The following is a 13,817-nucleotide window of genomic DNA, read 5'->3' on the forward strand; positions in this document are numbered from 1 at the left end:
TTCCCTTTGACCGGGAAGCCCCTGCCCTGCCCACTATGGGGAGGGAGGGAAGCCACCCCCACTCCTAGGGGCAATTTTCTCTTCCCATGTTATCCCAACCATCCTCTTACGCCTGCCCTGTGGGTGAAATAGGCCAGGAGTCAGTCTCCCATCTGGCAGATGAGGAAACAGGCCTACAGAGGGCCAGGGCCTTGCCCACAGCCACATGGCCAATGGGTTCCACAGCTGAGACTTCACTGCAGACCTCGTGGCTCCCAGCCAGGTTTTATCCTTGTAGAGCGGTCACTCAGGCCCACTAAGTGGCCACTTGCTATCAGTTAGGAATCTGGACAAACTTGAAGCCAGGGCCTCCTGGGTCCTCTACTCTGCTGACAGGTGGCCAGCCCTGAGGAGGTGAGGCAGGCAGGTGGCTGGTGCAGCACCATCCCGGAAGCCCCTTTGGGGCTCTGCAGCAGTGGAGGGCCTGCCCTCGGCCTTTGGATGTGCTGTTCCTCTGCCTAGCAAAACCCTCAGAGCCCTGATCTCTGCTGAGATGACCTTTTTCTTCTGGGAAGCCTTCCTAGACCCCACAGCTGGGTCCCTGCCTAGCTGCTGGCCTTCCCCTTGGTGGCACGCACAGGCTGCGGTTACAGCTCTGCCTGGGGCCTGTCAGCAGTGTGAGGGCGGGAGGCCCAGCTTCAGGAAGGGTCTGCGGGCTGCCGCACTGGGTCCCAGGCACAGAGGTGGAGGGCCAGGCCACAGGTGCCTGGGAAGAGCTGGTGGGTGATCAGCTCATCCTCTTGCCTGCCTCTTGCCGCCTCCTGCCACGTCAGCCCCACAAGATGGGCTCTGGGGAGCAAAGGAAGGGGCAGAGACAGAAGAGGCCCCTAGGCTCCTGGAGCTGGGGAGCAGGACAAGCTGTAGGAGGTAGCCAAGGCTGGGCCAGGGTCAAGCTCCCACCTGTGGTTGGGCACGAAGAGCCGGAAGTCGCGGATGTGGGTGGCGTCTTTGGAGAGGATGATGTGGCCGGTGAACTGACCAGGGGAGAACCAAAAGGGGAAGTCGGGCGGCTCACTGAGCTGGAACTCGGCATGGATCCTGTGGGGAAGGGGATCTGCTGTACCAGAGCTGCCCACCTTCTCCCCAGGAGCCCGGGAAGCCTGGCCAGAATCATCAGGGAGAGGAGGCTGAGTGTGGGGGTGGAGGTGGATGGCCCAGGGGGCAGCAGCGAGGCCCTCCAAATGCTGCTCATCCTTCGAGGCCCGGGTCACATGCCCCTCCTCCGGAAGCCCTGCCTAGACCCCCTCCCCCAGCCCCCACAGCTTCTGGAGGGCAGGTGTGACTGGGCGTCCTTCCCGCTTCTGTGTGGATGGTACAACCATGGCTACCAGCCCCGTGCCAAGCAAGTTCCACAGCTTTTCTTTCTGAACCCTCACTTGCCTTACGAGGAAGTCATCAGCACCCCGATCCACCGGTGAGAAAACTGAGGCTCAGAGAGCCAAAGCTGCTTGCCCGAGACGGCAGGGGGAGGAGAGATGGAGTTGGGGGGCTCAAGCCGGGCCCTCCCCTCTGGGCGCTGTACCATCCATGCCTCCCCGGAGCTCCAGGCCGGCCCGTGTGGCCCACTCACCGGAACATCACAGTGTAGTAGAAGTCGCTGATGGCAGTCAGGCAGGCCACGGCCCCCTGAGGGGCGAAGCGGGTCTTCACAAAGGGCCGAGGGTGGAACATGCTCAGGAGCCGGTGGATGATGACCTGGGGGCGGCGGGAGGCATGTACTGGCTTGCTGGGTCCCACTGGGCCTGGATCCGCTGGGGTGAGAGTCAGCCCAGACCCGAAGGCACAGGGGCCCCACGGGGAGGGGGCAGGTCCAGAGGGAGGCAGGAGAGCAGGTGGGGCAGGCCTGGCACTGGGGTCCAGGCGCAGACAGAGGGGTGGCCGCTCCTAGCCTGGGGCGGAGGGGCCCCAGGTCGCACCCCAGCTGTCCTCACCTCCTTGCCCTTGGGCGGTGGCGGATAGAAGCGGTTGTTGGACAGGTAGCCAGTGAACACGCTCAGCTCACTGGGGATGATCCACCAGGGCTCGCCCAGCTCCTGGCCTGGCGGGGGAAGGAAGGGCTGGAAGTGGCGGGCGGCAAACACTGCACTTGGTGAGGCCGCGGCTGTCCAGTTTCGGAGGCCGGACAGGGCGAGGTGGGAGACCTGGGGCGGGGGAAAGCAAAGCTCCAGGAATCTGAGAACATGACTCCGGGGCCTCCTGTACCATGTGGGTGGAGGTCTCCCTCAAGCCCCGAGCCAGCCCACACCAAGGGAGCAGATGGACCCCAGGGAGGTTCCTGCCCTGGTCATGGCCACAAGCTTAGCAATAACCCGCCAGAGAGAGGCCCCTCTCCCTGCTGCAGTGCCTCTGCAGCCCACCCAGGCACAGCCCAGGCCACAGCAGCTCGCTCGAGGAGGGCAGGGTTGGAATGCGGGTGGTAGGGCTCTGTGCCTCACATAGTCCCACCTCCATCCTATGCATAAGCCCGTGGGCCAGCCTTGGGTGCCACCACCTGCCTGGCTTCCCTGGCCCTCCAGCAGCCCTGCTCTCCCTCCCCAGTCTCCTCTCCAAGTCTCCTCCCAGGGACTAATGTCCCACTGGCCAGCTCAGGGTTTGGGTTTGGAGCTAAGTCCGATGAGGGCGGTGGCCAGTCATGTTGGAGGTGAAATCTCTAGGGTCAAGAGCAGGATGAGAACACAGGGAAGGGGAAGGAAGGCCACCCCCAGAAGGGCCCTGCCTTAAGTACAGCCTGCCCCACCCTGGGCAAAAGGCCTTCCCTAAGCCCAAGTCCTCATCAGTGACCTGCCTCGCCTCTGTCTGACAAGCTGATGGCTCGGAGAGGACGCTCAGAGACCACAGAGCTGTCTACACGTCGGTCAGCATTTGGAGAACAGCAGATTCCCTCTCCTGTCGCCACCTCCCTGGCAGCAGGAGCTCAGGCTTGGTGGGAGGTGGGAGGAAAGCAGTGCAGGGAGCTCCCACGGAGAGAGATTTAACAGGCGGTTCTCAAGGCAGAGCTGGCTGTGCGGGGCCAGGCCAACCCTGCCTTCCTGGGTCCTGCTTGTAGGCTTGCCACCCCCTGCAGGGGACCTGCCAGCGATGGGTGCTGGGCTTGGTGGGGCTCTGCTCGGGGGCCGGGGCCAGGGCTAGGGGTGCTGCTCCTGCCTCACCCCAGTTCTTGCTGTCTGTGGGGACTGATCTGCTCAGACCAGCCCATCACTGCCAAACCCATGGAGATGGGTTCCCCACCTCCTTTTGTGGAAGGTCAGACCGGTTTTGACTACTTCCTGGACTTCTGCCTATCTGCTGCACTGTCTCCTTGGCTGAGAAGAACACGTTTATTCCTTTGTTCATTCCACAAAATGTTTTATGCACCTACTGTATAGGAAGTTTCTATCAGGGTACACTGTGCACCCTGTCTTCTTGGAGCTTATAGTGGGAAATGGCAAGTAAACAGGAACCAAAATGGGCAATGCCCTTCCCTGTGAGCTCCTCCTTGGAATTTCTGTCCCTCCCTGAACCTGCAGCGATGAGGTTAAGAAAGGGGCTCCCAGCCGGGCCTCTATCCCTATAATCCCTGTACGCCTGTAATTTGGGAGGCCGAGGCAGGTGGATCACGAGGTCAGGAGATCGAAACCATCCTGGTCAACATGGTGAAACCCCATCTTTACTAAAAATACAAAGAAATTAGCCAGGTGTGGTGGCGGGCGCCTGTAGTCCCAGCTACTAGGAGGCTGAAGCAGGAGAATAGCGTGAACCCGGGAGGCGGAGCTTGCAGTGAGCAGAGATCGCGCCACTGCACTCCAGCCTGGGCGATTGAGCAAGACTCCGTCTCAAAAAAAAAAAAAAAAAAAGAAAAGGGCTCCCCAGCACTGCTTCCCTGGGCTGGGCCAGGTGGCAATTCTGCCACAGGTGCCAGCCTCAAGGTCATTCCCAAGTTTCTTTTGCCATGTGGCTGCCAGGCTCTAGAGTTGGGCACTGCCAAGGGGCTGCTGCTGGGCGACAGACATCCAACATCCCCTGGGGACCTCAACTTCAACATGTGCAGACTGACCTCATTCTCTACCCCCCACTCCCTCCCCACCTACAGTCCCCAAGCAGCCCACCATGCCCCTGGTCACCAGCCAGAAGCCTGAGTCATCCAACTCCTGCCCACCCACTGTCCATGAGGAGCCGCTCCCTGCCCTTCCTTCCCCAGCATCCTCCAGGCTGCCCTCACTCTCCATCTCCTCTCCGTCTCCCCTCCAGAACTGGTCTTCTTGCCTCCCATTTCTCCCCATTGTACACATGCCCCGTCCCCGGCCTGGAACGCCCATGTCTGATGAGGAGACTGTGTCTTATTTAAAATCTGCGCGGTGTTCAGCTGCCACAGAATGAAGGCCAAAGGCAGGCAACAAAGCCCTTGGTGGGGTCTGGCACCTTCTCTCCTGGCCCCACTGATTGGGATGCCCCGTGTGGGTCCTGCATGCCCCCTGGGCCCAGATACACCCGCCGCCTGGCCTCGGTGACCAGCCTGGCACTCCTGCCTTCAGGCCTCTGTTGGTGCTGAAGTGGCATTGGCTGAGATGAAAAGGCTGGGTCGGGCTGTGTGGGCTGGGCACAGAGAGGCAGTGTTCCTGGCAGAGGGAACCACATGTGAGACGGCTCCCAGTTGGAAGAAAGCCTGGGGATTTGGAAGGAAGTAAGTCTGGTGTGATTGGAACAGAGGAAGCCCACAGGGGGAGGAGAGAGTGGGAGAGAGTGCAAAAGGGCAGGCAGGGGCTGAGGCAGCTTCATCCTGCAATGCGCTCAGGACCCTGTCCAAAGGGCCTTGGGTTGGGGAGGGGCTGGCAAGGAGAGCATCTGTCCACCTCCTACCTCCACCTTCTCAGGTGCCCTCCCCACCCCATAGCCCTCTGCTGGGGACCAAACCTCAGGTCTAGATCATCAGAGTTCAACAGAGTACCTATCAGGAGCCAGGCATCATGCTATGCGCTGTGGGGAAGAGATGGATGTGCGGGAAGTAATCATCATAGTATGTGGGGCGGCTGCACTAACAGGGTCTCTACCGCACTGCTGCTTCCTCCGAGACCCCCGCAACCTGTGCTCAGTCACCCTGCTGAGCCCTCCTCATCCTGCAGTCTACCAGATGTCACTTCCTCTAGGAAGCCATCCCAGATTCCCCAGTCTGGGGCAGAAGCTAATGCTTCTCTCTCCTGCTCCCCCAGCAGGCTGTATGCCTGGACAGCAGGGACAACATCACTGCCACATGGACCTCCAGGGCCTGGCATGGGGCCTGGCTCCAGTGGGCACAGAGGGCAGAGGAAAGATGGATGAATGGAGCAGAAACTCATCCTCAGGATGCACACAGATGACCCCGCTGCCTGTGGTCCCCAACTCACCCCTAGGAAGCCATCTTTGCTCTTGGTCATGGTCTCCGGGAGCAGAGGCTGGAATCGGGCTTCTATGGTGAGCGTCTCCTCACTAGGGTCAGGGGGCAACTCTTCCTCCTCGTAGCTGGCCGCGGGAGTTGACCCTATGAGACACAGACATCGGAGGGGCACTGCCCTTATGCTATAGGGCTCACCTCTCCCTCATCATCCACACCAGCTGGTGATTAACGGAGCCAGGCAGGGGGTGGGGGTAACTGGGGTGTTAACAGTTAACAATCACCAAAGTAACAACCAGTGTATTGCATTTTAGTTTCAGGATAGCCCAGGGAGGCAGATAATAACATTACCAACTCCATTTGACAAATGAGAAAGTGAAGGTTCAGAGAGGTAAAGTCACTTCCCCAGGTCACATAGCTAGATGGTGGGGGAATCGGGATTGAAACCCAGGCCTGTTTTACTAGAAACCCATGACCAACCACGACCCTTTTCTAGGTCTTCTGGGACTGAGAGGAACTCAGTCAAGGGAACCGGAGTAATGAATGAAGCAAGACACAGAAACAGGCTCCTTGGTGTCACAGGGAGAGCACTGGTTTGGGAGTGAGGAGACCCACTTTCCCCTGCTTTTTTTTTGGGGGGGGGGCATTGCCCCAGCTGTAGGAGGGGCTGGACTGGCAGTGGCTGGATTTGATTTCTTGGATCTTTTCCTGCTCAGAGATCGGGCAAGTCTATAACCTTCCCAGTATAGAAGGATTCATTTTGAAGGACTAAGGGAGAAATGACGCCTATTTCAGAAGGGGTGAGTAATATAGTCACCAGTAACAAAGTGTAGCCAGCAGAGGGCGGGGGTGGGTCTTGCCCTGTCTGCCCTCTCAAGGCAGGGTAGTGGTACAGAGATGATGCCTAGCATTTGCTGACTGACTGGCTAGCAGGCTGAATGATGCATTAAAGCAGTTCTCAACCAGAAGTCCTCAAAATCACCCAGGATGCCTTTAAACTACAGATGCTCACAACCCACCTCAGACCTACTGAATCAGAATCTGCAGGGGTGAGTCTGGAATCTGCCCTCTTAATGAGCACTCCCCGCTGCTCCTGATGCAAATCCCTATTCTGAAGAATCACTTATTTCTGTATTTGTAAGTCAATGCAGTAAAACTTTCCAAAACGCAATCTAGAAACCCAAGAAGAAGGGAGCAACAGGAATATGCAGGGTTATTAGTCGGCCTTGCTTATTCAATTATTTTACTGATATCACAGATAAATATTAATAACAATGATTCCCAAGGCAGCTCATGCCTGTAATCCCAGCACTTTGGGAAGCCAAAGCAGGCAGATCACCTGAGGTTAGGAGTTTGAGACCAGCTTGGCCAACATGATGAAACCCCGTCTCTACTAAAAATGCCAAAATTAGCTGGGCATGGTGGTGCACACCTATAATCCTAGCCCAGCTACTCTGGAGGCTGAGACAGGAGAATTGCTTGAACCTGGGAGGCAGAGGTTGCAGTGAGCCGAGCACTCCAGCCTGGGTGACAGAGCAAGACTCCATCTTAAAAAAATAATAATAATAATAATGATTCCCCCACCAGCTAGCTGTATGATCTGGGGAAGGGACTTCACCTCTCTGAGCCTTTACTTTCTCATTTGTCAAATGGAGTTGGTAATAATGTTATTAATTATAATAATAATACTCAGCATTTTACAGCCCTTTGGCTTTTTAATAAAAAGTTTTATTTCCTGACTTATGAGTAACATTTGCCCATTATAGGCAATTTGTAAAAATTTTAAGGGATAAGGCAGAAAATTAAACACACTCATAACTCTACTAAATAGAAGTAGTTGGCTCTATTTCCTGCTTGGATTTGAATCCCCCCCGCCTTTGATTTCTCAAAATTTGGTCCATTTTTGCATTCACAGCCTAGAGGTAATGGGGGAATTCTTTCACCCTGATGGAGAAAAAGATTTCTGTGCAAAAAATTAAAAGTGCACCTCAAGCTTTGCTAACATGTCATTATGAGAGAACTCTCACTCTGGCCACAAAAAAGGACAAAGAGGTGGCTGTGCAAATGCTCTGAAGTGTATGCAAAATAAGAAGTACAGGCAAGGCCACAAGGGGACGACCTGTTTATCTGCCCATCTGCTTTCATGACAGAACTGCCTGCCACTGAGAGACACTGATACACATCCACTCCAGCTCATTAGCATTTTTCATCCAACCTTCCTCCTCTAGCAGCGATCACAGGTCACCGGGCCAGCACGGAGCCAACCTACACAATACACCCCTGAAAAACAGCAGGCTCGTGACAGTGCTTTGAAGCTTATGCACCCAAAACAGCCAGCATGTCTCTCTTGCCTTTCCCATCGAGGACTGACTGACACCAGGCAATCTGGCTAATAAGTAGGTGCCCAAGATCCTAAGTTCAAGAAATGTCACAAGAAGTTGGAAGAAAATGGGCACAGAGGTTGGGGTGGTGGTGGGGCAGCGAGAGAAGCATTTTATAATTCATTAGAATGTTTCAGCCCCTCATCTTTAACCAAATAAATAAATAAATAATCACTGACTGAACTAGGCAAAAATGATAGCAAGAATGGAATAGGAGGCCGGGCACAGTGGCTCACGCCTGTAATCCCAGCACTTTGGGAGGCTGAGGCGGGCAGATCACTCGAGGTCAGGAGTTCGAGACTAGCCTGGCTAACATGGCAAAACCCCGTCTCTACTAAAAATACAAAATCAGCCCGGCGTGGTGGTAAGTGCCTGTAATCCCAGCTCCTGGGGAGGCTGAGGCAGGGGAATTGCTTGAACCAGGGAGGCAGAAGTTGCAGTGAGCTGATTGCGCCACTGCACTCCAGTCTGGGTGACAGAGCAAGACTCCATCTCAACAACAACAACAACAACAAAGAATGGAATAGGAATCTGAAAGCACCTAAGCAAAGTTTCAGATTTAGTAATAATAGTTATAGCTCCTGGCTGGGCGCAGTGGTTCACACCTGTAATTCCAGCACTTTGGGAGGCCAAGGTAAGAGGATCGTTTGAGCCCAGGAGTTTGAGACCAGCCTAGGCAACGTAGTGAGACTGCATCTCTACAAAAATAGAAAAATCAGCTGGGCGTGGTAGCACATGCCTGTGGTCCCAGTTACTCAGGGGGCTGAGGCAGGAGGATCAATTGAGCCAGGGAAGTTGAGGCTGCAGTGAGCTGTGATTGCACCACTGCACTCCAGTCTGGGTGACAGAACAAGACCCTGTCTCAAAAAAAAAGTTATAGCTGCTGTCTATTGGAAATCTACTGCATATTCGTCACTGTGCATTTCTTTTCTCTACTGAAACCTGTGAGCTGGTGCAGGACCCTGGAGCCAGATGGCCCCAGTTCTAGCCCTGGCTCCGCACCTTTCTAGCTTGGGAAACTGGGGAGCATGCCTGTGCCTTAGTCTCTTAGACTATTAAACATGGGGATCATGACAGTGTCCATCTCCCAGGGCTACTGTGAGGTTTAAAGAGAGAACCCACATGAAGTACTTAAATGCCTGGCACAGAGGAGGTGGCCAAGGAATGGTTTTTTTGTTTTTTTGGTTTTGCTTTGTTTGTTTGTTTTGAGACAGGGTCTCACTGTGTCGCCCAGGCTGGAGTGCAATGGTGTGACGTCAACTCACTGCAACCTCTCCCTCATGGCCTCAAGTGATCCTCCCACCTCAGCCTCCCAAGTAGCTGGGACTACAGGCGCACACCACCACACCCGGCTAATTTTTGTATTTTTGTAGGGATGGGGTTTTGCCATGTTGACCAGGCTGGTCTTGAACTCCTGGGCTCAAGCGATCCTTCCATCTCCCAAAGTGTTGGGATTACAGGCGTGAGCTACCTCGCAGACCAAAGAATGTTAACTGGATTATTGCTTACAAGTCTGAGAAAAACAGGCTCAGGGGTTGCTGGAGCAGCTCGCCCAAGCTACCAGCTACAAAGTGTCAGAGCTGGGAGGAGTCCAGGGCCTCTGAGATCCCACGAGCTTCCCTCCACTCCAGACAGCCACTCCTGCTCAGTGAAGACACCGTGGCCAAGGCGCCCTCCTCCCCAGCCGCCAGCCTCTCCTGGTACCTGTTAGCTTCTCAGCAATGGGTTTGAACTCCTCAGGGCTGATGTACATATCCCCGTCAGTGTCCAAGGAGGAAAAGAGAAAAAGGCCATCTGTCCCCAGGGTCTTCAGTGCCAGTTCCTGCTTGGGAGGAGAGACTGGGCTGGGCACCATTTGGCGGCCTGGTCTCCTGGTCCCCAACAGGCAGTTGCTTCCGGTTGGAGCCCCTTCTCCATCTTCCTGAGTTCTCCCAGTGCCTCCCGGTCCATCTGTGCAAATGTTGCCTCTGAACTGCCCCAGAGCCTCCAGTCTCTCCTGGTCCCTGCTCATCCACTGTCTGGTCCGACTGCCCCCTCCCAGTTTGTCCCCACCTCGCCTTCGGCCTGGCCCTGGCTGCTTGGCCCTGTTCCTCCTGCACCTTCTGTCCTCTCCTGTGTCCCCTCCTCACTGTCCCAGGGCTCCCCAGTGCCCCTTTAAGACTCTGCGGGAACCAGCTTCACTGTGTCCAGGTCACCCCTCTGGATAGAGACCCCTCCAGTCTGTCCCAACCTCACACTGGCCTCCGTTCGCCTTCCCCCCATCAGCCCGGCCCCAGGCACTCCCCACCCGCCTCCCGTGTCCCCTCCTTCCCGTGCTCCCTCCCGCCCAGTCCCCCTCCGCCGCCCGCCTCCCCCGACTCGTCCCTGCCCATGTCCCCCCTGCTGCCGAGGCTTGGTCCTTCAGTCCCCGCTCCCGCGCTCCCGCCCCGGCCAGCTCGGGCCCGGACCTGCCGCGCGGCCGCCTGGGCCTCGGCGTGGCGGGCGCAGACCCGGACGGCGGCGGCAGCGGCGGCGGCCAGCAGGGCTCCGAGCAGCGCCAGTGAGCGGGCGCGGCGGCGCGGTGGTGCGGGAGGCTGCGCGGCGGGGCCGGGGCTGGGCGGCCCGCGTTGGCCCGGCCGGGCCCGGCCCATGGCTGCGGCTGGCGGCGGCTGCCGGCGGCCCCGGACGCGAAGGAGCGGGGCGGGGCCGGGGGCGGGGCCGGGCGGGGCGGGGCGGCCGGGGCGGGGCGGCCGCAGGGGCCGGGCCGGGGTCGCTGGGTCCCGGCTTCGCTGGCCGGCCAGCGCCCCGGACGGGGTCAGCTACACCGGAGCGCCAAGAGGGGCTGATCGCGTCTATGCGGTCGGGTCCGTAGTCCCGACCACCCCAGCCTCCCCAGGCTGCTTCCTGCCTCTCCGCGCCCCTTCCCGTGCTTCCGTTCCCAAAGCTAAGCCAGGCCTCTGCGGCCCACTTGCCTGGCCCAGCCCAGAGAGCGATTCCAGACTGGGGACTGGGACAAAGAAGGGGCTGGGGCCAGAGGCTGGGGAGAAGCCACACACCTTGTGCTCTCCTGGAGAAGGGGCGTCGGGGGCCACTGAGGCCTCGTGTCCTCCTCTGCTGGCAGCCGTGCACAAGGCCAGAGACTGCTGAGGGGCATCCGTCCATCCTTATACCACCAGTTTTCTAAAAGTTACTCTGTCATATCTAGAGCAAGACAAATTAAAAAGAAAGCCCAGCCCCTGTTCCCCTCATGTGCAGTTGGGGGGCCACCTCCGCAGATGCATGGGTTATGGGGATTGGCCTTGTTCCAGGCGCAGCAGGTGCAGCTCTGAACCTGCATTTCCCTGGGCCCAAATTTCCTCATCTCCACCAAGGAGTTAAAAGAGCCCCCCAACCCCCACCCTATGGGCTCTGGTCTGGTGAGGAGAAGGCGAGGCTCCAGCCCCTCAGCAGCTGGAGCTACCAGAGGCCCTGGCTTTTCTGGAGAACAGCACGTGGCGTGCTTGGAGGAGGGCCTTGGAAATAGAGGTGGGTGGAGTGGAGGACATATTTTCATGCCTGTCAATGCCCAGGAGGCTTGGTTCCTTGGGGCTCTCTTCCATTCTTTCAAAGCCCCCAGTTGCCATGGGGTGGCTCTAGATGGCTCTACCTGCATTTTCTCAGGCGAGGGTGGCAGCTGCAGAAGCCTCTAGGCAGGAACTCTGAGCCCAGAGGCGAGCAGTGCTTGCCCTTGCAGAGCCCCACCAACCCCCCAGCGCAGGGGCACCTGTCAGGCCTGAGGGATCCAAAGGATGCTGAGCTCTGCCCATGTGCTGGACTTCGGGTGGGGTGATTTACACATTCTCTCACTCTGTTCTTAAGCCACCTTGTGAGCTAGAGACTGCTTGTCTGGTTTTCAAATGAAGAAGCCTGACCTCTGGCACCCAGGTCTACCTGGGTCCAAATCTCCTGCCATCCTGCCTCCCAGGCTTCCCAGGGGATGGCCCAGTCGACTGAGTTGGGGGTGAGGTCCTGCCTCCACTGCCCAGCCTGTTCTTCTTTGGTAGCCAGCCATGGCAGCGCCAGGTGAGGCCTTCCCAGTGCCCATGCAGGGCGTGGCACATCGTGGGCACTCCTCAGTGTCTGTCGGATGAATGACTCCCAGGGACCTTCCAGAGTTGTGGGCCCGACCCAACCCTTGCCCTGTGCTCTGGCCCCAGTGTCCTTAGAGGGACCCACTGAGGGCCTGACATCTGGTGTTGGCTTCTGACGGCTTCCAACTGTGCCACTTTCAACTCATTATTGCTACTGTTTGGGGACACCCTGCGTATGATAGATGCTACTAGAAAACCAAATTCCGTTCTGTTGGAAGCAAAACTAGTAGAGCACAAAGCGGGTTAGGAGGGGAAGATTGATGAGCTAAGGCTTCTGGAAAATAAACAAAGGAAGTTTTCTTTCCCAGATAACTTTTATTTATTACACTTGCTTTTTCTTAAAGATACAGATACCCCACTGGTCTCTGCTGCCCAGTGCTGAAGAAATGGGCTTCTGGGGCTTGCAGGACTTGGGGGATGATTCTAGAAGCCCGGGAAGGCACACAGTGTGGGTGGGTTTATGACAATCAGGTCAGATCAGTGTGCCTCTGGGAAAAGGATCAATCTTGGGGCCAGCTCTGGGAGATGTCAGCTCTGGGAGATGTCAGCTCTGGGACTGGCAGTGGAGCAGGGCTGGTTTCCCACTGGAGGGCGCCCTTCCCAGAAGGGCTTGTCCCAAACCAAGATCCCGGGTAGGGCAAGGCCAGGAGAGATAGGGCCTAGTGAGCGGTTCTGGCTGGGGCAGCCCTGCAGGATCTCTTTGGCACCTTGCTGTTGCCTCTCAGTGGGCAAGGGTGACACTTGGGAACTGGCAGCCAATGGGAACCACAGCGAGGTGAGTGACGCACTGGCCACATCCATGAGGGTCTCGGAGGTTAGTGGGCACTCGCTCATTCATCCTTCCAAACATGTATTGAAGGGCTACTGTGCCGTGTCCTGGCGATTGGGTGTCCATCAGAAAACAAAATAGTCTCTGCTCTTCCAGATGAGTCAATGGATACTGCAACCCTCCTCTCGAGGGGTAACTGCTCTGAAAGGGGTGTGCACAGAGGAGGGTCCCCCTGACTATCAGGAGGGCTCAGAAGAGACTTCCCAGAGCAGAGGTCTGGCCAGACCTTGACTTCAGGAGATCACCAGGCATAGCACCCAGGAAGATCATTCCAGAGGGTGGGAACAGCAGAGGTGAAGGCCCAGTGGTGTGAAACTCGATGGAGTATCCGTAGCGTCTCGAGAATATAGTCCAGTGGATTTGAGCAGAGGGACCCGGGGGGAAGTGTGAAGAAGGAGGAGGAGGAGGCAGGATGGTTGGGCTGGAGCTCTGGCCAGCTTGTGAAAAGCCTGGGCTTTGCCATTGAGACAATGTGGAGGCATCAGAAGAAAGGGACATTCAGCCACTGCAGCACCCTTCAGACTCCCTACTGGGTCCCAGCTTCTGCCTGGGGGCACCCACACCCACCTCCCTGCGCAGAGGGTGTTGGTGTAAGCACTCCAGGCCATTCCATCCACCCATGAGAAGAGGAGGGAGCCTGACCTGCCTGCAGCCACATTTAAGTAGGGGCAGGGTCACTGCCTTGATTCCTGGTGTCTCTCTCTTACACACACACACATACACACACAGCCTCGATTCCTGGTGTCTCTCTCTCTTTTACACACACACATATACACACACAGCCTCGATTCCTGGTGTCTCTCTCTCTCACACACACACACACACACACACTCTCACACACTCACACACACACACACACACACCCCCCTGCCTGCCTCCTAGTAGCATCCTCTCTTCTGCTTCCTGTCTCTGGGGTAAACTCACCAGGAAAGGCCTTCTTCCTGCAGGGGGCGCTGCTGCCCTCCAGAGAATCAAATCAAATTAGGATTTTCCACTCCAGTTTCACCAGGGACAGTGAGCCAGGAAGAGGGCCATTTGGCTCTGTTTTTTGTGTGTTTCTTCTCTTCATCTGGGGCCCTAGAGAGGCAGGTGATTTTCCCCAAACCCAACCC

The 13,817-nt window shown here is 57.0% G+C and overlaps 1 protein-coding gene and 1 long non-coding RNA gene across 2 annotated transcripts in view; one reads left to right on the forward strand and one right to left on the reverse strand.

The window, feature by feature from the left end:
- SELENON (selenoprotein N) overlaps nt 1-10,452 on the reverse strand; it is a 17,908-nt gene extending 7,456 nt beyond the window's left edge. Inside the window, 6 exon segments of the mRNA NM_001199977.1 lie at nt 940-1,077; nt 1,610-1,734; nt 1,971-2,180; nt 5,400-5,533; nt 9,472-9,589; nt 10,215-10,452. Coding sequence (NP_001186906.1) covers nt 940-1,077; nt 1,610-1,734; nt 1,971-2,180; nt 5,400-5,533; nt 9,472-9,589; nt 10,215-10,397 — 908 coding nt within the window. The 5' untranslated portion in view covers nt 10,398-10,452.
- Nucleotides 5,677-7,413, forward strand: LOC129051898 (uncharacterized). The gene is made up of 2 exons (XR_010136548.1): nt 5,677-5,777; nt 5,883-7,413. It is a non-coding gene; the product is annotated as an uncharacterized LOC129051898 (long non-coding RNA).
- Nucleotides 10,453-13,817: the final 3,365 nt, after the last annotated feature.

Source organism: Pongo abelii, chromosome 1, assembly GCF_028885655.2.
Source record: "Pongo abelii isolate AG06213 chromosome 1, NHGRI_mPonAbe1-v2.0_pri, whole genome shotgun sequence".
Classification (NCBI taxonomy): Eukaryota; Metazoa; Chordata; class Mammalia; order Primates; family Hominidae; genus Pongo; species Pongo abelii.